This window comes from Schistocerca piceifrons, chromosome 2, assembly GCF_021461385.2.
Source record: "Schistocerca piceifrons isolate TAMUIC-IGC-003096 chromosome 2, iqSchPice1.1, whole genome shotgun sequence".
NCBI classification, from domain to species: Eukaryota; Metazoa; Arthropoda; class Insecta; order Orthoptera; family Acrididae; genus Schistocerca; species Schistocerca piceifrons.
Window position 1 is genome coordinate 655835208 of NC_060139.1, and position 26182 is coordinate 655861389.

The 26182-nt window shown below is 40.9% G+C and overlaps 1 protein-coding gene across 2 annotated transcripts in view; it reads right to left on the reverse strand.

Annotated features, from left to right (window-relative positions):
- LOC124774256 (UDP-sugar transporter UST74c) overlaps nt 1-22598 on the reverse strand; it is a 134600-nt gene extending 112002 nt beyond the window's left edge. For both annotated transcript variants that reach the window (XM_047249465.1, XM_047249467.1), the window contains exon 1: nt 22391-22598. In XM_047249465.1, the coding sequence (XP_047105421.1) occupies nt 22391-22409 (19 nt within the window). In that variant the 5' untranslated portion in view covers nt 22410-22598. The remainder of the gene's footprint in view (nt 1-22390) is intronic.
- Between the last annotated feature and the right edge of the window lie 3584 nt (nt 22599-26182).

The window sequence follows — 26182 nt, forward strand, 5'->3', positions numbered from 1 at the left end:
GTGCGTTTGTCAGCATCATTTCCATAACGTGGAAAAAGAGTTTCTTGTACCAGCGTATGGTTTTTTGTTCCGAGAGGTAATATGATAAGATCTGATCGTGCCGATCAACTCCCGACATAAATTTATTGTAGTTTAAAACGGCCAAGGACTTAGATTTCTTCTCCTTTCTTTTGTTTTCAACTTCAACCATTTCATTTGTAAATGCATTAGAAATGTAGCAAACCTCCCTCTTATCAAGCCACGTAACTATCAACTCCTTACGCAAATCTGGCAACGGCTTCACCTTTTCCTAATTTTGCCTTCTGCATTTCCTTGGGTGTATCCTTCCTATTCGCCCTCAGAGTTGCCGTTCAATGAGTCTTCTTGTCCAGGAGCAACTTAGCCAATGCGAAGGTATTATAGTAATTGTCCATGTACACGTGGTGACCAGCATTCATCTTTTCATCTAGTAAATGAAGAACAATTGTTTGCGCATTGCCTCTTCCTCTTTAATCGTCCAGCATGCCACTGTATACCGCGAATTTTAGGACCATTCCAGTGGGGGTTGTCAAAATATATAGCTTTATGCTGTATTTGTGCTTTTTATTTTTGATGTATTGGCGGAAAGGTAACCTTCCATGCCAAAGGATCATTGATTCGTCCAGTGACAGTTCCCATCAACGGTAGTACACTTGGCACATCCTTTCATTGAAAACATTGATAACTGGATGTATTTTATACAACCTGTCGGATGGTTTTGGTTCGCTATATTTTGATTTTTCAGAAAAATGCAATGCACGTAGTAAAAGAAGAAAAGTTTACGTGAAATACTATCGGGAATTCCTTTCATGTGAAATAAAGAGTCATTTTTCCTAGTCCCGCAATTTACTCATCTTTACATTTCCCGGGTGCAGGAAAACTCCCAAGAACACTAATAATTCGCTAACCGTCACATCTTTCCAACAACTAATTCGTGATTGTTCTTTGGTTCCCACAGAAAGGAAAAATTCAACTGCGTTTCGAATTGTTCCTTCTACAATTTTCAACAGAAATTCGTTCGTCAGCAAAAGGCGAAGATAATCTAAGGGAGTATTTCCGGTTGGTTCAATTAGCAGTCCCTCATTTTTTATAAACGGGCAGTTTACCATTCCAACTGGCTCTCTTTTCCATGCAACACTTTTATCAGCTACGTTACCACTTGTTACCACTCTCTGTGCCCTTTCCCTGTCGCTTGGATTCTCAGCCGTTTCTACAGACTCATCCAAAGTAAACTCGGCTCCGTCAGACTCTTCACTGGATTCCCACCCGTCCTCCCCACTGGCCAATTCCGTTTCCGAATCGCTTTCTTCTAATATTCGTAATAATTCCGCATCCGTTAGTTTTTGTACGTTTATTGTGTCCCGTATTTTACGTTTCTTAGGTTTTGAAGGACCCGCCGTGTCACGATTGTTTTCCATTTTCAGTCCAACAACAGAGAAAAACTGTAGGGAAAAAACCCGAACCGCACCCGTAAAAATTGAAAACAATACGTTCTTAGAGTGCCTGCGGAATAAACTTCACCGAATGGCTGTGTCCGACTAAATCACGGTGCCTCGCAACAGCTGCGTCTCTCGCCGCGCAGGCGTTTCCACGGCATGTGCACCAGTATCGGCCGGGCGCACACGTGCGCAGATGGCAGCGAACGTTAAGTAAAATGTTTACAACCAATGCAAATATTATACATGTTTAGGTCGTGTTACAGCACTCCTCTTGTAAAGCTTAGTATGCACTGTGGTGCATTGTTGAGACTCATTGTCGCAATATTTTGTGGTGGACTTTTTATGGCAGACCGTTGTGCCATAACACGCAAAGAATCGTGTCCACAACTAGACCTGAATCGAGGAAAGTAGAAAGCAGAAAAGTGAGTCATCTGCTGCGCTGCTACAACATTTTCTTTACGTAAACGAAGTAAAGCTGCATCTGATGCTGCATCTTACTTACTCTATGCATAAATAATTGAAAACCACAGGTTTTGGAATCATATGCTTCTTCGTTATGCGTTATTTCTGAAACGACAGCAAACAACTGGATGTCACTTAAGCAACTTGCATATCCCTAACCAGTTATATAACTGGGGAATGGGGAGCTACAGTGTCATTTGGAACCCAGCCACGTTTCGTTTCTGACGAATCTCCACATGGTTTAAAGGGAAAGGCTAGCTTAAAAGGATGAGTGAAAAGAAGTGACCCAGGCGGGATTAGATCCAACAACCTTCAAGTTTCCAGCCCAATGCTTTACCACCACATCATCATACCACATGCGAAATTGGTTACGCTTTCTGCTAACTCAAGCACTGCTGCTCTCTCGAGTTATGGAGGCTGTTCGCAGTGGCATCGTTTTCGCACCTTAACTTTTATAATTCAATCTGTAAGAAATATTTACAAATTATACACAAAAAAACTTCCTCGTAAATCAGTGTATCTACGAAGGCGTGCTGAAAAGTAATGCCTCCTAATTTTTCATGTGAAAACTCTTAAAGATTTTTAAATGAACCAAACGTTTTAACATTCTACATCTTTGTTCTTCATATTTACTCCTCAAGAAAATCACCCTGGTGATAGAACACGTTTCTCCCAACGAGGGACCAGTCTGTTGATACGTCAATGCAGAATGTTCCACGCCGTTGACGGAGCCACTACCTAACATATACTTGCATCTCTTCATTATTATCAAAGTGAAATCCTGGAAAATGTTCTTTGCGTTTTGGAAACAGGTGAAAATCGGATGGAGCCAAGTCGCGACTGTATGGAGGATGATCGATTATAGTGAACCCAAGGGGCTAGACTACTGCAGACGTCGCAGCTCTCGTGTGAGATCTAGCATTGTCTGCTGAAGGAGAGGGTACTCCATGCTTTGACGGACACTTCTAATTTTAAACTCGATTACAGCATGCTGTTTTCTCAAGCAACGATATAGTTACGTTACACGCCGCCGTGTTACAAGCTACAATTTGGAACCCTCTAGAAACATAGCGCTGCACATATGTAGCCATGAAGAATAAAGTTGTACAATGTTAGTAAAGTTTTTTTTTAATTTAAAACCTTTGAGAGTTTTCACACAAAAAAAAAAAAAATTCGGAGGCATTACTATTCAGCACGCCTTCGTGTTAGCGAAAACGATCTCAAATCCCTACAGCAGTTATTAGACGGACATTATTTCATAACTAATCGCCACAACTGTTAATACACTTATTCCACTGTAAGACGGTCAGTGTCTTCAAGGAAAAATGTTTGCAGATGCCTTCGGAACCACGACTGTACCCAATCCGAAGCAAATTGACGGGCACGAATGTGTTTCTCCAGTGCACCAACAACACGAAAATCTCATGGGGATTGATCATGACTGTAGGAGATCACCAGCAAAACTTCTGCAGTGTAGTCGAAACACCTTGCCAAGATGTGGGCGGCCATTTTGTTGGCCAGTTGTTTCGACTAAACTGCAGAAGTTCCGCTAGGAAGGCCTGCATATCCTCCATACTGTCGTAACTCTCCCCATGCGACTGATGATGATGAACGACATTCGTCGCAGTCGACTTGCTTCGGTCGAAGAGGCGCACGCCTGGCTGCAATCATGATTCCGCAGGCAACCTCAAATATTTTTCCGTAATGGCAATGCTCGTCTTGTCTTACAGTGAGATAAGTGTATTAACAGATTTTAAAATAATAACCAGTTTACTTGTTTTTTTTCATGTGTCATGTTTTAAACTGACTGTCCGTCTTAGAACAAGAGATGGCGAACTGTATTTGCCGAACCACCCTTATTTTTTGACCCACAGCGTCATCAAAATGGCGGATAAACCGGTCACGAAATCCAATATGCGTAAAATATCCGTGATGATAACTAAAGTTATTCTTGTGAAGTCATCAGCTCAACAGGCTGCTGATTCGTTTCTGGTCTGAATAATCTCTCACAAAAATCGGCGCACAATCGGTCAAGAAGAGGCATTGAGTATTTCGTCGGTCCCTTAGTACTGAGATTGTACCCATACAGGTTAGTTGACTACAGATGTAGGACCAGTAATTATGAGTGTCATGGTAAAATCCTATCGCTATTTCGCCCCGTAAACGAAGGACGTTGGAATACATTTCCACCTTTTCCTTCCTGCAGCACGGGAACGTCGTGTTTTTAGACTGAGCTATTATTGGAAAGGATCCTATTCGAAACGTACCACACTGTCCTCGAAGAGTCCAACTGTAATTTCGAAAAAAAATAAAAATACTGCGTCGCTAGGATCGAGTGAACATTACATAATATTCGGGGTAAGACATTGTGGAATCAGACTTCTCCCTCGTCTCTTCGAAGATTGCGATATGCTAAATTCAAATTCTAAAAAGCAGTTCATCTCATTCAGTTGGACTTGTTCAGTTTCAACCAAACCGGTTCTACAATAAATGGGCACGGTGCAGCAAGCACGCCGACCTGCGCCTTTTCAGGAAAAGTTTCTGTAGATGAAGACGCATTGGACACAGAAACACTCATTTCATTATTTAGAGTGGATTTCTGTCCTACGACAGTAATGTCCACGTAACAGATGACTAAGATCATAAGCTTCTTAACTCTAACCTGTCGCAGCTACCGTCGCCGCTGTCATTTCGTCGAACAGAAATGCAAATGATAGGTTATAAGCAGTATTGGATCCTTTAGTAAAGCTCCCTGCAAAACGCTTGCTTCACTGACTTCTACTTCAAGCCCTTGGCTTGTTTTGTAGCAAAGGAAAGCAGTAGGCGTGACGACTTGCGTAAGCAAAGCCTTGTTTTGTGTGTTTTGTTTCGTCAGCGTCGTAACAAAAAACGGTAATCCGCGCTAAGGCCTCTTGGTGCGTTCTTCTTTTCTGCAATTTAGTGAAGGAAAAAATTCAAATTTTTTAAAATACTTAACAATGTGTATTTCGCAGGCTTGCGGGTAACTACCAAGCGAATATTCGCGCATAGATGAACAAGTTCGACGAAGAACTGCCTATACATGAATGGACTATACATCTTTTGGTTTTCGTTGCACTGAATCCAGCTGGATATTATCTACCACTTTTCACGTAATACCAACACATCAGCAAACGCAGAATTCCAGGAATACATAGTTTAAATTACCGTCGGAAATCATGCTTATCTATAATTATAAGCATACAGAATCCACTTTATCTGTTATGCTTGGAAATGTACGGTAAAAATTTTGACTAATCCATCTCCGGACTTAAATGACTATTTCAAATAAAATACACTGAGAAGTCAGAGCAATGTGCATCATTTTTCAGACTGCAGCCTACATGAGGGTGAACTGAAATGTAATACCTTCAATTATTTTTTTTTTATTCTGGTCTCAATATCGGCTACCACATGGCGGTGTGTAATGTAAATATGTCGGTACGCGAGAAACGGCGAGCTGTAATCGAGTTTCTACCTACAGAAAAGGTACATCCAATTAAAATCCATAGAAGAATGAAAGCTGTGTACGGTGATGATTGTATCGACATCAGTAATCCGCGACCCTAGATTGTTCGTGCTCGCAACGAAAGAAACGCCGGTGCTGACCTCAACGTCTGTGACAAGAGATTGGAGTGTTTTGAAAACTTAATGAATACATTCGAAGACTTCACTTTGATAGTGATGAAGCGGTGCAAGCAGAAATGAGGTTGAGGCTCCGTCAACGAAGTCGGACATTCTAAAGCGACAGTATCAACAAAGTGGTCTCTAGTTGGGAGTAATGTATTATTCTACAGGGTAACTGATGAGAAATAAAATATGCAGAAATGAACAATAAATGTGTAGAATGCTAATACAGTTCATTTTATTTAAAAAGCTTTAAGAGTGTTCACATAAAAAAATCGGAGACATTACTTATCAGCACACCCTCGTACATCTGCCTGCACGTGTTGCAGTATTGGCTGGTTCAACATAAGATGGGCAGTCTTGTTGTTGTCTTCAATCCGAGGACAGGTTTTGAGCAGCTCTCCACGCTAGTCTATACTGCGCAAGACTCTCGGTCTTTGCGAAACTGCGGCCACCTACGTCAATATTTGAACCTACTTACTGTATTCAAGTTTTGGTCTCCCTCTGTAGTTTTTACCTTTTACATTTCCCTCTGTTAAATTGACAATTCCTTGACGCTTTAGGGTGCGTTCTACTGACCGATCCTTTCTGTGCCACAAATTTCTTCTTTTCCCAATTCGATTCAGTTATTTCCGCATCAGTCATTCGATCTACCCATTCAATTTTAAACATTCTTCTGTAGAACCACATATCGAAAGCTTCAATTACCTTCTGGTACGAAATGCTGATGCCCCATGTTTCACTCCCGTACAGGGCTACACTCATTCAGATTGCCTTCACAAGAGAGTTCCCAAACTTCTTCAGAAACGTTTACCTTGCTGATGTCAGTCTCTACTTCGGCCATCTTCAGTCACTGTGCTCCACAAAGAGGAAAACTCATCTACTACTTTTATTATCTCACTTCCTAATCTAATTCCATCAGTATCCCCTAATTTAACTTACAACATTCCATTACCTTGTTTTTACTTTTGCTGATATTCAGCTTATAACTTATTTTCAAGACACCTGCTCTTGCTAATCTATTACAGAATTACAATGTGAACGGCAAACCACAAAGTTTTTATTTCTTCTCCCTCAATTTTAATTCTCTTCCCAAATTTCTCTTTTCCCTTGCGGCTTGCTCAACATATAAAGTCAACAACATTAGGAATTTAGCCTTACAATCTTGTCTCACTATCTTCTGTGTTAATGGAGTCCACCTGAAATTGCAGCAGTTAGAATATACTTTGAATGAACTAAACATGTTATTCAGAACTCACAAAATAAATACTTTTCTTAAGGAAAGATAGTTTTGAACATTGCTTTAACATGTCCTCAATTTTTTTTCCATCGACTGCAATCGCCGATCGAAAGATGAACAGATGAAAGTACATTGTATAATATGTTGTTGCATGCTGTGGCTGTTCTATGGCGCATATCGTCTGGCGTAGTTGGGGGCTTCGTGACAGGCTGCATCTTTCAGTGCTCCCCATAAAAAGAAATAAAGAAGAGTAAAATACGGTGACCTGGCCGGTCACTGTATTGCAGCATTCCGTCCTATACAACGGTCAGGTAACTTGTCATTCAGTGTTTACGTTGAACACGGGAAAAGTGTGATGGACAGCCGTCGTCTTGGAACGATACAGTCGCTTATCTAGTGGTACCTCTTCTAGAAGAACAGGAATATGTTCCTCGTAAAATGTGCGTCGTATTTCCATTTAACGCCATTGGGGTGAAGTAAGGTCCCAAAATGGAATTTCCTATAATGCCGCACCATGTGATAATTAGATATTAAAGAAATAACAAATAAGCTAATGCAAAGATCTATATTTTCCGAATAGAGTTTGTTATTTACATTAGGTGCTGAAAATGACCTCCTTGTGCTTCAGTACACTTTTGCGCGCGACCTGAAATGTTGATACACACTGAGATGACGAAAGTGATGGGATACCTCTTTATGTCGTGTCGGTCCTTCTTTTGCCTGGCGTACTGCAGCAACTCGACTTGGCAAGAACTCAACAAGTCGTTGGAAGTCCCCTTCAGAATTATTAAGCCATGCTGCCTCTATAGCCGTCCATAATTGCAGAAGTGTTGCCGGTGCAGGATTCTGTGCACGAACTGACCTACCGATTACATTCCATGAATGTTCGATGGGATTCGTGTCGGGCGATCTGCGTGGCCAAATCATTTGCTCGAATTCTGCAGAATGTTCATCAAACCAATTGTGAACAATCGTAGCCCGCTGACATGGCGCATTGTCATCTACACAAATTCCATCGTTGTTTGATAGCGTGAAGTCCACAAATAACCACTTCCGGTCTATGATCGGTTCAGTTGGACCAGGGGACCCAGCCTATTCCATGTAAACACAGTCCACACCATTATGGATATGCAATCATCTTGCACAGTGTCTTGTTGACAATTTGGGTCCATGGGTTCGTGGGGTCTGCGCCACACTAACTAGATTATCTGCTCTTACCAACTGAATCGGGACTCATCTGACCAGGCCATGGTTTTCCGGTCATCTAGGGTCCAACCGATAAGGTCGCGAGCCCAGGAGAGGCGCTGCAGGCAATGTCGTGCTGTTAGAAAATGCACGTCTGCTGCCATAGCCCATTAACGCCAAATTTCGCCGCACTGGCCTAACGCATACGTTCGTCGTACGTCCCACATTGATTTCTGGGGTTATTTCACGCTGTGTTGCTCGTCTGTTAGCACTGACACTACGCAAGCACCACTGCTCTCTCGATCGTTAAGTGAAGGCCGTCGGCCACGGCGTTGTCAGTGGAGAGAGGTAATGCCTGAAGTTTGGTATCTCGGCACACTCTTGACACTGGATCTCGGAATATTCCATTCCCTAACGATTTCCAAAATGGAATGCCGCATACGTCTAGCTCCAACTACTATTTCGCGTTCAATGTGTGTTAACTCCTGTCGTGCGGCCATAATCACGTCATAAACCTTTCCACATAAATCTTGACAGCTCCGCCACTGCAATGCCCTTTTATGCTTTGTGTACACGATACCACCGCCATCTGTGTAGGTGCATATCGCTTTCCCATGGCTTCCATCATCTCCGTGTACGTACACTTTGCCCCACTCTAACACATTAGTTCTGAAAACTTCGTTATGAATATTGTCCATCAAGTCTTCTAACGTTACTAGGTTACTTGTGTACACTTTTCCCTTTCAATTGCCTCACAGGTAAAAGTCACATGTGGTTAGGTCCGCACAATCCTTTGCGACAGTTCTTTATTCTGTTAACCTTTCATGGATTCGTGATACTGACTCGCATGAAGTGTGACAGATCGCCCGGTCGTAATGAAAGACAGCATTCGTATGGTCAGCTTCGAAACCATAAATGATGACTGGCGGGCGACAATGAGCTGTACTACTCGAGGCCGGTTTTTCGTGCGCTACCCTATACCTTACGAAGCCAGCGTGAAATTCCAGCTACCCCGTAGAACATGTTACGTAAATTTACATTATCGTGCTTCGGAAACGTTACTTCATCGGTGATGACCACACGTTGGAAAAATCTAGTGCCATCTCCCAGGCGCTGCAGAGCAAACCGATAAAATTCTATACGACGTTCGAAATCACGACCTCCGGGAGCCTGACGTAGTGACGCGTGATAAGGGTGGCTTTTATGATGATGCAAGATGCAAATGACACTCGTTCTGGCTGATCCCACATTCATGCCACCATGAGGACTGATAAGAACAGCTCATTCAAGCGCTGTATCAGTCGCAGTCTTCGACCTCTGTTCGGCGTTGCAGCTGCCTGTTCGCACCAGTGGCCTAATAATTCATCCAACTGCCTGGCGCGACGGACAGAGGTATCCCCATACCACCGTAGTACCATTTCGATAGCATTCATCGTATAAAAATAGCACGTCTGCATGCAAGAAACTGAAGCAGACAGTTGCTGCTATAGTTCAATTCGTTTATCTTGGCGGCTCGCGCATGCCCGCCCAAACGCGGGAGATTGCTGCGTTGCCAGTTGCACACGACGCACGCGCCAAAAGAAGCAGCGCCATAGTATAGCATAGTTCGCAAGCTTACGTTTAGGGGGTAGCGCGCAGTACATGAAGTAAAGCCACCACGGCTGCACTGCAGACACGTGCTCCCCGCATTCCGCGCTGTGCGCGATTTTATCATCACTGCACTGCTCGCCTGTGCAGACACATGGTGTTCCCACTGCTTTGACACACTTATCATTCGATTTCACAAAAACTATTTGGCCCAAAAATTTGATTTTTACACGTCTTCTTTAAAATAAAGCCAAACGTGCCCGGTGTAAACAAAACTTTTGTTACAGTCGCGAAAGATGGAATATTTCTCAATATTACATACGACACCTATGTGGTACTTAAATTAAATGAGATATTGTTATACAGTAAATTTTATATGAAATTTAGGTATCTTGTCCACATTTCATTCTCAACATTGTGGCAACTAAAATCGACCATACGGAAAGTATACTCTATGGACTTTTACCTCTGCAAACTCTTCAAAATTTCTTGCAATGGTTTACTATATTTAATGCTGCATAATAACTGCGTTGAACATCGAAACAAAATTAAGTCAGTTATGGGGGGAAGGTATCAGTCAAGAAGATGTGTAAAAATCTAATTTTTGAGCCAAATAGTTTTTGTGGAATTGAATGATAAGTGTCAAAGCAGTCGGAACACCATGTGTCTGCACAGGCGAGCAGTGCAGTGACAAAATCGCGCACAGTGCGCAATGCAGGGAGCACGTCTTTGTAGCAGCGAAAGGGTTAATGAAGAGACAAAGCTCTAGAAATTTCAAAAAAATTGCATTCAAACGAATAAAATTCGTGAAGTATGGCACTTCAATATTGTTTTTAAATAAAGAAAATATTAAGCACTGCATAAGGTTTGAACTCATAACCTTTCACACAGAAGCCCAACACCTTCACCGTTACGCTAACGCATCTTGTCTGTCTACATAAGTCCTAGGAACTATAACACGTCACGCAAAATACTGACAAACACTGTTGCCATGACTATGAATATTCACACTTCGTCGAAGTTCAATAGGAAATAAACGACTACCGCTGTTCTTTATTGCGAAAAAGCGGTTCGTGAGTTTGATACAAACACCTTTCCTTGCTATCGCCTGAATTAGGAGTCTTATTGCTTGTTTGGTTTAATTAATTAATAGAATATGAAGCAATTGGTATAAAGAATGCTTTTTCCAAACTTTCTATAAAAGAAAGTCTGCTATCAAGACATTGCTTTTGTTCTATTGCTTTATTTATGACTGAACGTTTCTAAAACTGAAGACACTCGTTCATGCTCTGCACTGCAGTCGAGATCTGGCAACGTCGTTCTCTGTTCATTGGCTGACTGTGTTTTGTGACGCCAGATGCGCAGAACGAACGTAAACTCGGCCGCCAACATAAATGACGAGCACTTTAGTTCAGCAGTGCACACAAGTAAACAATCGAAAGACTTTGTACAGTGACGGAGCGTGGCATGATCGTATTTACAACAGAATGGTAGATTCCGGTCGACTGGCCTTTCTGGCTTAGAATGTTTCCCAGATTCTTTCACGAACATTTAAAATCTAAAAATGAACAAGCATTATATCACTGTACTCGTATTTTCAAGAGCTTTCGAGTGACGTTAAATAAGTATACCGTTCTATTTCGAAAATCATACGTGCTTCAATATCTGGATCAATACAAGATTCTTTATCACATATAGAAGGTACGTCCCCTTTAGTGTTTACCATTTGCCGAAAACCTCGTTACGGCGCCTATAACAGTTCACGAAATAAAATAGGTGTTACGTATTACGTATCTCACCCCGTACATATCCTCTACGTATTCCTTCCATCTGCTAGCTTCTCCTTTCTTGGTTAGCACGGGCTGCCATTAGATACTGATACAGGTGCTTATCTTTTCTCTAAAGGTCTCTAGAATTTTCCTGTAGATGGCATCTATTTATTCCATACATATGCGCGCTTCTACAGCCTCGAATGTGTCCTAACATACCTGTTTAGTTATTTTGGCCTTTCTGCCAGAGTATCTTCTGGTCGTCTCTATTCCCATTTTCTTGCTTCATCTGTTGAATTTTTATATTTTCTCCTTCTGTCAACTAAATTCAATACGTGGTGTTTTATCTACGGGGCCTGACTGGACCTTGTATTTTTGCCAATTTTATAATCTGCTGCATTCACTATTTCATCTCTCAAGTCTACCCATCCGTTTTTTTTTTCTATATTCCTTACCCCCGTTTCAGTCAACTGTTGCCTAATACCCCCTTTGAAACTCTCAACCTCTGATTCTTGCAGCTTATTCAGAGCTGCATTCACTATTTCATCTCTCAAGTCTACCCATCCGTTTTTTTTTTCCTATATTCCTTACCCCCGTTTCAGTCAACTGTTGCCGAATACCCCCTTTGAAACTCTCAACCTCTGATTCTTGCAGCTTATTCAGAGCTGATCTCCTTAATTTCCTACCTTTTTACAGTTTCTTCAGTTTGAGTCTACAGTTATCGTAAGAATCCACATCTGCCCCTGGAAATGTTCTGCAGTTTAAAATCTCTGTCTTGCTATTATGTAATCTATTCGAAACCTTCCAGTGTTTCAAGCTCTCTTCCACGTATACAAGATTCTTTCATAGTTTAAACCAAGTATTACTTGTGATTAAATTGTGCTCGGTACTTCCTATCATCCGCTACATTGTTCTGTTATTTTTCGTTCTCATCCTCTTCCAACTATCGAGTTCCAGATGCCCGTTATTTTAAATACTCGTCTCCCCTGACTATCTATGTAATTTGTTATCTCTTATCACACATTGTTTCAATCTCTTCACTTGCGGAGCTCAGCTGGCATTTGTTGTACTATTGTGGAAGGTGGTGTCAATGTTTCTTGTATTTGACTATGCTTATATTTGACTATGCCGCTCAATGTAGCTTATTCACATTCCTACTTTCTTAGTCATTATTACACCTACTTCTGCATTACTCCTATTTGATTTTGTGTTGATAACAGCGCACTGACCTGACGAGAGGTCCTGTACCTCCTGCCACTGCAGTTGACTAATTTTAACTGTAATCAACTTCAACCTATCCATTTCCCTTTTTAAATTCTCTAACCTGACCACCCGGTTAGGGAATCTAACAACCCACGTTCCGATCCATAAAACGTCAGTTTTGGTTCTCCTGACGACATCCTCCTGAGTAGCTGGCGCCCAGGGATTCGAGTGTTATTTTATCTCCGGAATATTCTGCCCAAGAAGATATCATCATCAGCATCATCCCCCCTTCGGGAAAAATACCGGCTGTGGTTTCCTCTTGCTTTCAGCTGTTCGCAGTTGGCTAATATTACAAGGCCAGATCAGTTAATCATACTGCAATTAGTGAAAATCTGCCGCTCCTCTTCAACAACTATACATACACTTTTTACTGCCCCATGCCAACTAAAGTAGATCCGCTGCAATTCTTGAGATTCTCGCAACATTCATGTTTGAGCTTCAGAAAGGTCTATGTTCAGTCGACGAGAACTGCAGAAGTGGTACGTAAAGACTCAGCCTCTAAAACACCACAGAGCCATTTCATGGAAGTCGCTCAGTAGAAACAAGGAACTATCAGCGATTCATCGTTCTGTTTGTAGCTCCTTCACTAGACTGGAAGCCTCTAGTAACCACCCGATAAACTATATTCGGAACACGTACCCAATCTATTAGAGGAATTTTCGTGCGATAAGTGAAAAACATAAATGACAAGGGTCGCAGAACTTAAGTTCCTATGATTATTTTCTTTCGTGGCGCTTACTGGAGTGAAGATCCTGTCGTGTGGCCGAAAAAATGGTGTATATATTGCTATCAGCGGTAACTACATTTTTTAAACGCAGTTCGCAGTTTATCACGATGGCAGCGGCAGACGTAACAGTAAAGGCGAAGAAACTGAAATGATTTAGGACACACACACACACACACACACACACACACACACACACACACACACACAATGAAAGAAACACAAAATAGCGAAGTTTCAGCTTATCTGTCCTGCACTGACTACAGTTTCGTGAACACAAACTAAATAATGTTGTCTGAAGTAAAGTCAGAATGAAACTAATATTCTCTCTTGAAGTACTATTCGAAGAACAGTTCCAAACAAACACTACTCTTAAATCTATAGGCAGGCGGCCTCTGTCCATACACAATCATTCTATTCACTGTTCTGTTTCCACTATCTATCGGCAGCTGCTTATCTCACACTGACGACTAGAAGGCACGACGAACTCCCTAGCAAGACTCAGGCTGGTTTACAACGTGCATCTCACAACTTTCCTCGAACAGGGTTAACCCTAGGCTTTTTTTCTAACTTGGATGCCTAAGGGGGGGAGGGGGGGTTCGGCGAGCCCACAGGTATTAAATAAGTTTACTGACGATAAATTACAACTTTCAAAATGGTTTATGTATTTTAACTAAGGCATCGGTTTATAAATGTTGTTAATTGTTATAAATATTGGATTGAGTGAATAAAAAATTGGCATATTGCAAATACAAAATACAGATGTGTTCATATACAATAGACTACTCTCAGTCCTCAACTTTAAGGCAAGAGAGAGACTTCACAATTTTTTTCTGGATGTGTGTACACACATGTTTATGACATTGTCCACAATACTGTTTTGGTTTACGTAGATTGTTGTACTTCTGCTTCTTTGTTTTAGCTTTTCTTACACAAATATGTCACTGACCTTTCCCTGCAAGAGGCTGACGCGCTTCTGTTGTCACTTCTTTGATTGTCTTTTGTAGAATAGTCTCCATTGATTGAACAATTTGGTTAGATAACTCTCTTGCATTGGCACTTCTTTCTTCTACCTGCAATTTCACTAGTTCCATCCCAGCTTGCAGAAGATAAAGTTTCCGTTTGTTGTGTTTCTTTTCATTCTTTCTTGGATGTTGCTGGATGAATATGGTGGTTGCATTGATAGCACAAATGTCGATGAGAGAGTAAAATATAGATAGAGGCCATCTCTTTGTTCCCCTCTTGCAGGTGTACATGCGCACCATTTTATCAATGGTATCAATTCCACCTTTAGTGGAATTATAATATGCATTTATCTCGGTTTTATTCTTCTCTCCTCCAACAGTGCCTTTATCTTGGTGCACTGTTGCCAAACATCAGTAAGTTTTCACTTGGTTTCGTTTTTGCTGGGTAGGACACCAAAGTTACTGGAGGCCTACGTGTTGGGAACTGCACTCACTGCAAGTTTAAAGATGAATAACAGCTGACTGACATCAACAATCACTTCCTCTGAAAGTAAACCGACTGTTGTGAATATGAAGAATACCAACCAACGAGAAACTAACTTGCAGTCTTGTATAGATGAGAAATACGAAATCCTACTAAGGGAAATTTTCTATAGCATGGAAGCCTTGGTGGTGGTGGGGGGGTTGTTGGACCCATAATAAGTTTATTTATTTTTTCTTTCAAAGCAGGAATTTTCTATAAAATATATTGACACTAAAGTTTCATAAAATAGCCAACAAACAATAACTCAAAGGGAATATGTAGTGTGAAAGTTACTTGGGCAAAAGCAGGGGACATAAAAAAATTATGAGTTCAACCAATCCCCCTCTAAGGCGTCCTACGGTTAATTAAGCGCGCGTCTCTTTTTCCTGTGGCGCTGCCGCTCTAGGGGGACCGCGATGTTCGCGGGCTGCGTGATTGGTTTGTGCGCAGCAATGTTCCTGGCTGCGGACGGCCACGGGACTTCTGGTACCAACGTACTGTGTGTTATCTTTATACAGCACGCACCCCTCCATGCACACGCCACAGGAGAGTGCGAGGAAGGGAGGATGAAAAAGCATAAACACCCTTTCTGTTTCGAATCAACGTTCAGATTCTGTCAAATGGATTTGAACGGTCTCCAAAGCAAAAGCTGCGGTAACGCTACCCTCCGAAGGAGTGAGATCATGCTCTTTGGAGGCCCAGCGAGGTCAGCAGTGGCAAAATTTGACAAAAACAGTGTTTTGTTGCTCATCACTTTGCAAAGTGTCGATTTCGACCACGAAATGTGCCTAAATGAACGCCCCTCGAGAAGGGGTGATTTCATTGACGCTCTTTAGGCCTTCTTGCGTTGATTCCGAAAGGTGGTATGTTCGAAATTTTTTTCCTCGGCTATTCATTCATACAATAAGATACTCGCATGATTTCAACGCTACACGTATAGTTCTGACCTCCATTGCTGAGGCGTTAAAGGAAGGGGTGAAATATAGGTGGGAGGGAGTTATAATGACCTTTCCCGTCGTGTGACACGTCCACAGTGGCGTTGGTCAGAAGTGTGACGTTATTAACCCACCTTACAGCTCACATGAACTTCTGAGCTCTCGCCTTTTATTTGCATGTGCTGAGACCTTGCGGTTTGAAGCGTCCCCGAGAGTGGCGTCGCAGGGTGCCACTACGGTAGAAGGTTGTAAACTCCTTTGAGACAAATTTCGAACTTCTGTATCGCAGTGGAAGACGATTACGGTGTTTCAAAAAAGTTATTCTTCACGTGTGTTGCGCAGTGTGGTTTTTTTATAAGAGAATTGGCAAAGTAAGACTTTTAAATACAGCAGGAAGGAAAAGATTTTATTCTTGTGAGTAAATTCTCCCGGCAATTATTTTACAATTTTTCTGGAGTGCAGACGGACCATCACGCAACTGCTTTGAAAACTGGTTAAACGAAATACTGGTTCAGTAAAAAAATAATGGCCCTTCTAAAGTATCTAAAACACTTTAATCAATTTCGTTCTTACCGGAAGTGACCATAGCGTGAAATTGTGAATGAGAAAAAGCTGACAACTAGTTAATGTGTTTCGAACAGAAAATTAAAGAGGTTGGTAATTGGATCGGGGTTTCACGCAAGAGGAAGCAATCAGCATTCACATTTGCACAGTTTTTGTGAAAAGCGACGAACATCTCGCTATTACAAGAACTGAGCAATTCCTGATTATTTCTGTTTGCCAGGATGACAGTTTATGAGTCAAACTATTTCTTATATCAAGAGAACAATGTTTATTGTCACAAATCACATTCGATATGATTCGTTTTCGGACGTACCAATACTCGGAATGATTGATGCCCTCCGTAATGTAATTGCTCTCTACCTAGTAGTTTTAGTGTGCATTCGAGGAAGAACGATTGGTGATAAACGTAAAAGTTTTCTGGGTGTAGAGTGGCGTCATATTGTAAAATAACACTCCAAATGTATAAAAAATTATGGCTAGGACACACATCTGGGACCACTAATGGAGGAACTGGTGTACTGCCTTAGCTATGGCCTATGACGGTAGTGTCAAATACTCAAATAATGGAGTGTACAAGTTCATAATTCTATACTGTAGCAATGACACATGGAAAACGAAATTAATTCAAGAAACGTGATGTAAGCCACAGGTGTATGACACTAATTAGGGAACGTCCGTTATTTACGTGAGCTCAAAATAGGGAGGGGGGAGGGGACCAGCGAGATATCACCAACTCTCATTTGAAGTGGGTGGGGCGGCAACTTTTTAATTCAGGGAACATATATTATTATAAAGGGCAATATTAAAGTGCCCACAAATATTTAAGGCCTCTCTGAACTGAACGCTTTACATTTGTGCATGCCCGAGATTCCCCGATTTAAAACAAGTGTCAGATTTCATTCCGGGAGTTTTCTGCCGCGCCGTTCGAAATCACTGCGTGCCAGTCAGTCAATCATTCGTGATGTTCTGCAACGCAAATAAATGCTATGTTATTGTGTTCAACATAATATGTATGAACACTTTTAAAAGGCGTATATTAAGTGGGATGCCGCCAAGTCGAAATACATGCGCGAACAAGAATTTGTTTGTGGAAGGAAGCCTAGCTGAAGTTCACCAACAATAATTCTCTTAGTGATCAAATGAATGAAGAGATTGAAAAACTACGTCATCACATCGTTCAAAGGAAGGTACAAACAATGTTGTATTTCATCTGCGAAGTAAAATATACTGACATTTAACGCATATAATACACCAATAAAAAGTCAACTTTTTAGGGTTCCATCAAAAACGTTCACACTATTTTCGTGAGGCCCTGAATATTACTCAGGGTTGACAGTGTAAAAGTTTTAATCACATATTAAAAACACTATTTAATATACTTTCTAAATAAAACACGGTTTTATCAAAGTATTTTGATTAATGTTTAAAACACACCAAGAAATTTTCATTGCGACATATCTTCATCCACATTTCTCCAAGGGACGAGGGGGTCTAAGTTTTAAGAAAATCCCTCACATAAACAGATCATTAATGGGTGTCCCCTTACCTCATTATACTCATAAACTGTGATAAAAAGCCTACTATTTAGACTACCTTGTCGTTTAATGCTGTTGGCCTACTTAAGAGAACGGAACATTATTAAGGAAAAACTTAGCCAAACGCATTTGAACATTGCTCACTGGTGTACTTCGACTGTTTCTGTCCACACTCCTAATGAATACGAGACCATTTTCTCAATCGCTGTGAAGTCTCATTCAGTTTTAAGCTGTGAAACACACCATGCAAAGGTAAATCATCAAAATCTGCTTGATTACTGTATACAGTTTTATTCCACTGAATTGTGGATTCAGAAGAGCTAATGTAGTAACATCTGATTTTTAAATTCTCTATTTTCTGTTATTACAGTGGAGGATAAGTCGTGTGTGTAGTGAAACTGTGCACGTGTACCACGGGTAACACTAAAAGAACTGGAATACACTGATGAGCCAAAACTGTACGACCAACTACTTAACAGCACATTGGTCCACCTTAGGAATCCATTACAGCAGTAATTGTGCACAACATGAATTCAACAACTCCTTTCTAGCATCCCCGGAGTATATGGCACAGGTCATGCAGTTCCCATAAATTATGGGCTGATGGTTAGTAGGTGCGAAGCTAGTGGCAGTTAATGTCACACATGTACAAGTATTCCATAGGATTCTGATCAGACAAATTTGGTTGCTACGACACCAACTTAAGTTCACTACCACAATCCTCTACACGTTTCCACTGATGAGTCAAATCAAATCAACACACCTATTTTACCTCACCCTCTTAGATTTTGCTGAAAGTTGGTATACTTATAGTGGGCACTGAGACTAAGAAAAATACCAAATTTCAATTTTTTATCTCAAACCATTCCTGAAATATGGCTATGTAAGCTTTTCAAAAACCAGTCAAAAATGTGTGAACGGACTTTTTTTTAAATTGTCCTAGGAGCTGCCCTAGTTGAGCTAAAGAACTGGGAAAGGTGTCATTTTGCAGCATTTTGCATGCTCTTTCCAGTGATAGACAAAAAACATAGCTTCTAATTAATAACCTTTTTCAAAATGGTAATTAATATTTTGATTTAATTTTTTTACAAAAAGTACGAATGGAAGAACTAGTAGAAGCCAACCTCGGGGAAGATCAGTTTGGATTCCGTAGAAACACTGGAACACGTGAGGCAATACTGACCTTACGACTTATCTTAGAAGAAAGATTAAGGAAAGGCAAACCTACATTTCTAGCATTTGTAGACTTAGAGAAAGCTTTTGACAATGTTGACTGGAATACTCTCTTTCAAATTATAAAGGTGGCAGGGGTAAAATACAGGGAGCGAAAGGCTATTTACAATTTGTACAGAAACCAGATGGCAGTTATAAGAGTCGAGGGACATGAAAGGGAAGTAGTGGTTGGGAAGGGAGTAAGACAGGGTTGTAGCCTCTCCCCGATGTTGTTCAATCTGTATATTGAGCAAGCAGTAAAGGAAACAAAAGAAAAATTCGGAGTAGGTATTAAAATTCATGGAGAAGAAATAAAAACTTTGAGGTTCGCCGATGACATTGTAATTCTGTCAGAGACAGCAAAGGACTTGGAAGAGCAGTTGAACGGAATGGACAGTGTCTTGAAAGGAGGATATAAGATGAACATCAACAAAAGCAAAACAAGGATAATGGAATGTAGTCTAATTAAGTCGGGTGATGCTGAGGGAATTAGATTAGGAAATGAGGCACTTAAAGTAGTAAAGGAGTTTTGCTATTTGGGGAGCAAAATAACTGATGATGGTCGAAGTAGAGAGGATATAAAATGTAGGCTGGCAATGGCAAGGAAAGCGTTTCTGAAGAAGAGAAATTTGTTAACATCCAGTATTGATTTAATTGTCAGGAAGTCATTTCTGAAAGTATTCGTATGGAGTGTAGCCATGTATGGAAGTGAAACATGGACGATAAATAGTTTGGACAAGAAGAGAATAGAAGCTTTCGAAATGTGGTGCTACAGAAGAATGCTGAAGATAAGGTGGGTAGATCACATAACTAATGAGGAAGTATTGAATAGGATTGGGGAGAAGAGAAGTTTGTGGCACAACTTGACCAGAAGAAGGGATCGGTTGGTAGGACATGTTCTGAGGCATCAAGGGATCACCAATTTAGTATTGGAGGGCAGCGTGGAGGGTAAAAATCATAGGGGGAGACCAAGAGATGAATACACTAAGCAGATTCAGAAGAATGTAGGTTGCAGTAGGTACTGGGAGATGAAGAAGCTTGCACAGGATAGGGCAGCATGGAGAGCTGCATCAAACCAGTCTCAGGACTGAAGACCACAACAACAACAACAACCAAACCTACAGTTTCCTCATCCATCCCTACTCTACCCCTGCTTCCAACCCCTCACCTCATGGCTTGTATCTCTGTAATAGATTTAGATGCAAGACCTGCCATACACATCCTCCTCCCAGCACCACCAGCACCTACTCCAGCCCTGTCACAAGCATTACATATTCCATCAAATGCAGGGAAACTTGTGAAAGCAGTTATGTGATCTACAAGCTAAGCTGCAACCTTTGTGCTACATTCTATGTGGGCATGAGAACCAACAAACTGTCTGCCTGCATGAAGGGCCAAGAGACATCTGTACCACCCTGTTGTTCACCATGCTACCCATAATGACTTCTCCATTTCAATGACTGCTTCACAGCCTGCGTCTTCTGGATCTTTCCTACCAACACTAGCTTTCCTGAACTGCACAGGTGCGAACTCCCCTTGCAATATATCCTATGTTCTTGTAACCCCATTGGCCTATTGCCTCTCCCATAGGCCTGTTGCTTTTTTAGTTCCCATCATTCACCCACCTAACCCTTTCCCTGCCCCCACCAAGCACTAAACAGGCTGTTCCCCAATCCCACACTGCTATCCCTCCCCCTTCCAGTCCTAGTCTTCTCTTTAGCCCCACCACACAGACTGCTTCTTCCTTCATGTGCAGCTGCTTGCAGTCCGCCCTCAATTGTCACATGTATGTGAGTTGTTTGTGTGAATGTGTGTTGGTTGCCTACTTTAGAAGAAGACCTTTTGGCTGATAGCTCACATGTTTAGCAATCTTTTTGTTGTACCTCTCTGAGACTCAATATCTCCTCTACATAGTGAGTAGCAATCTATCCTTTTCATAATACTGTCATTATTCCTTCCTGGATGTTCCACTGTTGATTTTACTCTTTGTCAAAGTCGCTTATGTCAGTGGAATTCCCCATTTTGCGGGCCACATCATCATTAAAATGACTCCTCACTCATCTCTGTTCTCCTTTCTATGTCACATGCCCGCCACACCATAAAACGGCAGTCAGTCTCGCGGTTGTCAGTATTCAATGTTTTTGGTTAATCAGTGTAAACTAACAGCCAGTCTATCTTACTATCTACAGTTTCTGAGTTATAGTGTCATTGTAGTCATAGTTTTTTGGTTTCATCCCTTGGAAAATGTGTCAACAAAATGGATCTACGAGAGGGAGGGGGGGAGGGAGGCTTTTTTTCTGCCAAAAATGACCCTATAAAATTTTGAAGTTGGTCGCATGGAGAGGTTATGTTGTTAGCCATAAATCCCAAAAGCACCAATTTTCGACTGTATAGTATAACTATTGGTATTTATTGTCTTTGAAGTGCTTGATAAGATAACAACTTACTGTCTTATGACCTATTTAACATCAACAACTAGTTCAGCAGGCACTTCACAGGTCTGCAGGGCAAAATCTAATTAATAGCAGTCAATATCTGTCAGCAATTAAGAAAAGCATAGATCAAAATTGGATGCAATGCCATTACGTTTCTTGGAGCAAATAATTGTGCCAAATGTCTGGATAAAACAATTTTTCTTGATATTATAATTAAAGCAAATTACAGCAGAATCTACTGGGTGCATTTAAATTTTTACATGCCGGCTACTGGATGAATACACTAATTTTATTCCGGATTAAACGACAAAAACTCTATAGGGAGAGTAGTGTTCGTCCGCGAGACGGTGTACTAAATGTTCTAAATAAAACTTACTGAATTAAAAAGTACTGATCGAAAATCACTGCAGCAGTACAGCATATAATACCAGCAATACTATTAATTTCAATTAGATATAAACGAAACTGGATTATGTAAAACGTCCACGATTGCAATTCACACACTAATAAGGCATTAGTTGCAAGGCATATGCAATTACAAATACCTTGCTAAAAATTGTTTCAACTCAGTTCTTTACTCACGACCCTGCGATGACGGTTACGAGACTAAACTGCTCTTTCTTTTTGAAAATAATTCTTAACTCCACAAACGGCAACAACTGTTCTTTATCTCAGTTCTGCGGAGATCCAAAAAAGAGTACATTACATCTAACGCATTTTAGTATCGAGCGTGACGCACCTACCAAAACGAAGCAGCCGGTCGAAATAGTGGTAGGACTTTTTTTCGTGTCATTCCTATTACATACTTACACCAATCTCTTCAGGTTTTCTGAAATAAATCTTAGTTACCACTGTCATGCAGATTCAGCGATGCGGGATGTAATTTTACCTTGTAAACACTGGGTCATCAGCGCTGACCGCTCTTAACTCGAACCACAGCTTATCACTGCATAACACTAATACTTCATATCATTTTCTTTTCACTATGAAAATGAACATACACACATCGCGCACAATTGGGTTAAACACATAAACAACAACTTAAATATTGTTCGCCATACATGATGACAATCGAACCATGTTTATGTCTGAACCGGTCACAGTACACACGCCAAAGATTATGAATAAAGATATGGTGCTTCAAAGCCGGTGTAATAAACAAATTACATTCGTGTTATCACAGAGGAAGGCATGCAATTAAATTGTGTTCTGGATAAGTAAACGTAAAGCCGATTACACTGACCTTCACGTCAAAACTTTCTGCAATTCAGGCTGTACTGGTTAATTGCCGTCTTTAGCAACTGTAATAAAAGTCTTGCGTTTCGCGTTGTTTTAAAGCAGCTTCAGTGGTCACTATAACACGATTTCTTCTCTTACAACAAAGAATCCAACATACAAGAAGAAGGCTTCCCAATGGGATACCCCATTTCTGTAAAGTTGGCACATATGCTCGTGAAAAAAAATATATGAAAACAAAAATTTCCAGAAAATAGCACCAGAAAAATACATTTACTTTATTGGCGGAGATACATTGATGTATGAACCAAAAAACTAAATAGAAGTCATGCAGCGATAAACACATTACGCTAAAACAAGTTCTCCTAAGAGACTGAACAAACAGGCTACATAAATTTCGTAGATATAGCCATCACAAGGAAAGATAACCTACACTCACTCTGCAATTATAGGAAAAAAACACCGTAACAGTCACAATATTACATCAATCTTCTAACCACTCACGGGTCCAAAACGAATCTGCCCTCAGATTTATGATCCATAGATTAAACACAGCACCAAATGGCAAACGTAACTATAATAAGGAGCTGCATATAATTATTCACATAGCAAAAAATAATCGATACCACTAATCCATAATAACAACCGAAAAAATCCAGAAAAACATAAAATAATAATAAATCACCACATAAATCCAGAGACTCACATCAAATCACCACAAGCCAAGCCCGCCCCCCCCCCCCCCCCACACACACACACACACACACAATACAAGAGAACATAAAAACTCAGACGAACTAGTGCACACTGAAATACAGAAACAAAATGACACACTGAATCGGGCACATCCTCAAGAAACAAGGAATAAGGAATAAAAATAGCATATCAAAGGAACAACCCTATACACAAATGTAAAAAAAAAAAAAGAGGCAGAACTTTTGAAATAAGGTATAAGGAACACAAAAGAGCATGGAAATATGACACCAGCCCTCAACATATGCACAACACCTCCAGCAGAAAAACTGGCACCCTACGAAAGTAGAAAAGGACAGGAAAACATTCATATTCAGCACCTACAAGAAAATTTCCAAATTGAAATAGTAGTAACTGAGAAGAAACACACAATAAATGACCAGGCAAACACAAGCAACCAGATGCTGTTTAAACTAAAACGCCCCACCACTATCAAAACAAAGAAAAGATGAACACATCCCGCAATAGCAAAACAAAACACACAAAACAGTAGGAGGGCAATGATACTTCCCAACACCTAAGTATAAATGCATTAATTGCAGTGAAAGTGCTGTGTGCAAATACTCAACATATACAAATGGAAGATGACGAAGAATGCAATAAACAAAAAAAAAAAAAAAAGAAAAAGAAAAAAAGACTGTTTAAAGTAACAAACTGCCTGTTGGTTTCTGTCTCAGGTTCCTCAGCTGAGATTCGTCTGATGATATTTCTGACATTTCGCCAGCACGAGTGACTGGTGTTGTCAAAGTTTCACCCTCCATTGCTGGTGGTAGACTGGAGCAGAGCTTGTGGCTGCAGACTACGCATACCTGGCATGCCAACATCAGAGAGCTTCTCCATGGTCACTTGCTGTGCGGTTCTCTTGCTAGCGGCAATGGTCGTTCGCTGTGGCATGGAAAGCGAGGATCAGTTTACCTTGAAGCTTTCTTCTTTCTTGTTGAAGCTATTCTCATGTTTGTGTATTTCTATAATTTTTCTGAACAAGTAGGTGTGATAGTTCTTATTTATAGCCAGAACTTGTGTATTGGCAAATTTTACTACGTAGTCAGTCTCAAATAGCACACGCGCTGCCATGGCCAATTTCTCCACCTCCCCAATCTGCAATTTCGCTTATGTTCTGTGGTCCTAGTGTTGACTGATTGTGCAGTCATTCCAACAAAGACTTTTCCGCATGTGCATAGTATGCGGTATACTCCCAACATTGCAAGTGGGTCTCTTTTCTCCTCTGCAGATCTAGACACTCTTTGATCATCTTTGTCGGTTTGTAAATAGTCTTTACATCATGTTTGTACAATATTTGGCCGATTCTGTCCATCACTCTGGGAATGTATGGCAGAAAGGCCATACCAGACATTTCCTTTTCTGATTTGTCACTTCACTGAGTGTTTGGCTCTGTTTATAGCAACAATTAAAGCATGCGAACTGTTAATGATCATAACAAATGAAACTGTGAGAGATAAAAGCCATATGGTTACTCTGACCACTGAATGTGCTTTAAAATAAAGCAAAACATGTCTGGTCTTAATAAGAATTTCATTACAGTAGCTAAAGATGGCAGTTAAGCTATACAACTTATATATGTGCAACTGTGGAAAAAAAGAGGCCAAAAAACAAAGAAGACAAAATGTGTTTGAAACGGCAGCATTCACACGTCATCAACGAACCATCATATCAATGTTTCTCAAGAAGAAAGCTTTGACGGTGCTGTAGTCTGCTAAATTCATAAGTTATCAAGTAAAAACTATGCAGATTCCATCAGCACCTTAACCCTGCAGTGCTCACAGGGATTACATATGTAATCCACTTGTGGAAATTAAAAAAAGATCTGGAAGTCGAATAGCGACAATGCTTCGAGCATGTGCAGTTTAAGATGAATTGCTGGACGACCCTCTCAGCGTTGCGCAAACACCGGTCATGTGGTTGTACCACAGCAGCTTGGCAAAGTCAGCGACTTACCGTTGCAATCTGTGCGACTTAATATGTAACTATGTTTTGAAACACATTTTTATTTCTTAGTCAGTTTTTTCCATTATTTGTTGTGATACATTTATTATATTAACTTCTTATTGTTTTACAATGTATAAAAATTTGAAATAATACTCATGTGAATTCATTAGCAAAATTATGGACAAGAGGCAAGCAGCTCAAACTCCAGTGTGGCTGAAGGGGACTAAGAACGAGAAAGATATCCCTGACTCAAGTTCTAATGAAGAAGATGAAGATCTGGAAGAGCAGGACCCTAGTCCGACTCTAAACAAGAGGGAGAAGGCCCTGGTGAGGCAACTGAGAGTGGTCCTGAATTATCATGTGATGAACCATCCCGGAGAAACAGACTGGTTGATTTTTACATTGGTGTAGTTGACATAATGTGGTCAAAGACTTCTCCTCTTAATATAGTAAGAGCTAGAGTTCCTGACATTGTATGTGTGAATCCTGGTCCTAAGGGAACCACACAACAGGAAACTACTGAGCGAGGTGGCGCAGTGGTTAGCACACTGGACTCACATTCGGGAGGACGACGGTTCAATCCCGCGTCCGGCCACCCTGACTGATGTTTTCCGTGATTTCCCTAAATCACTCCAGACAAATGCCGGGATGGTTCCTTAGAAAGGACATGGCCGGCTTCCTTCCCTGTCCTTCCCTAATCCGATGAGACCGATGACTTCAGTATTTGGTCTCTTCCCCCAAACCC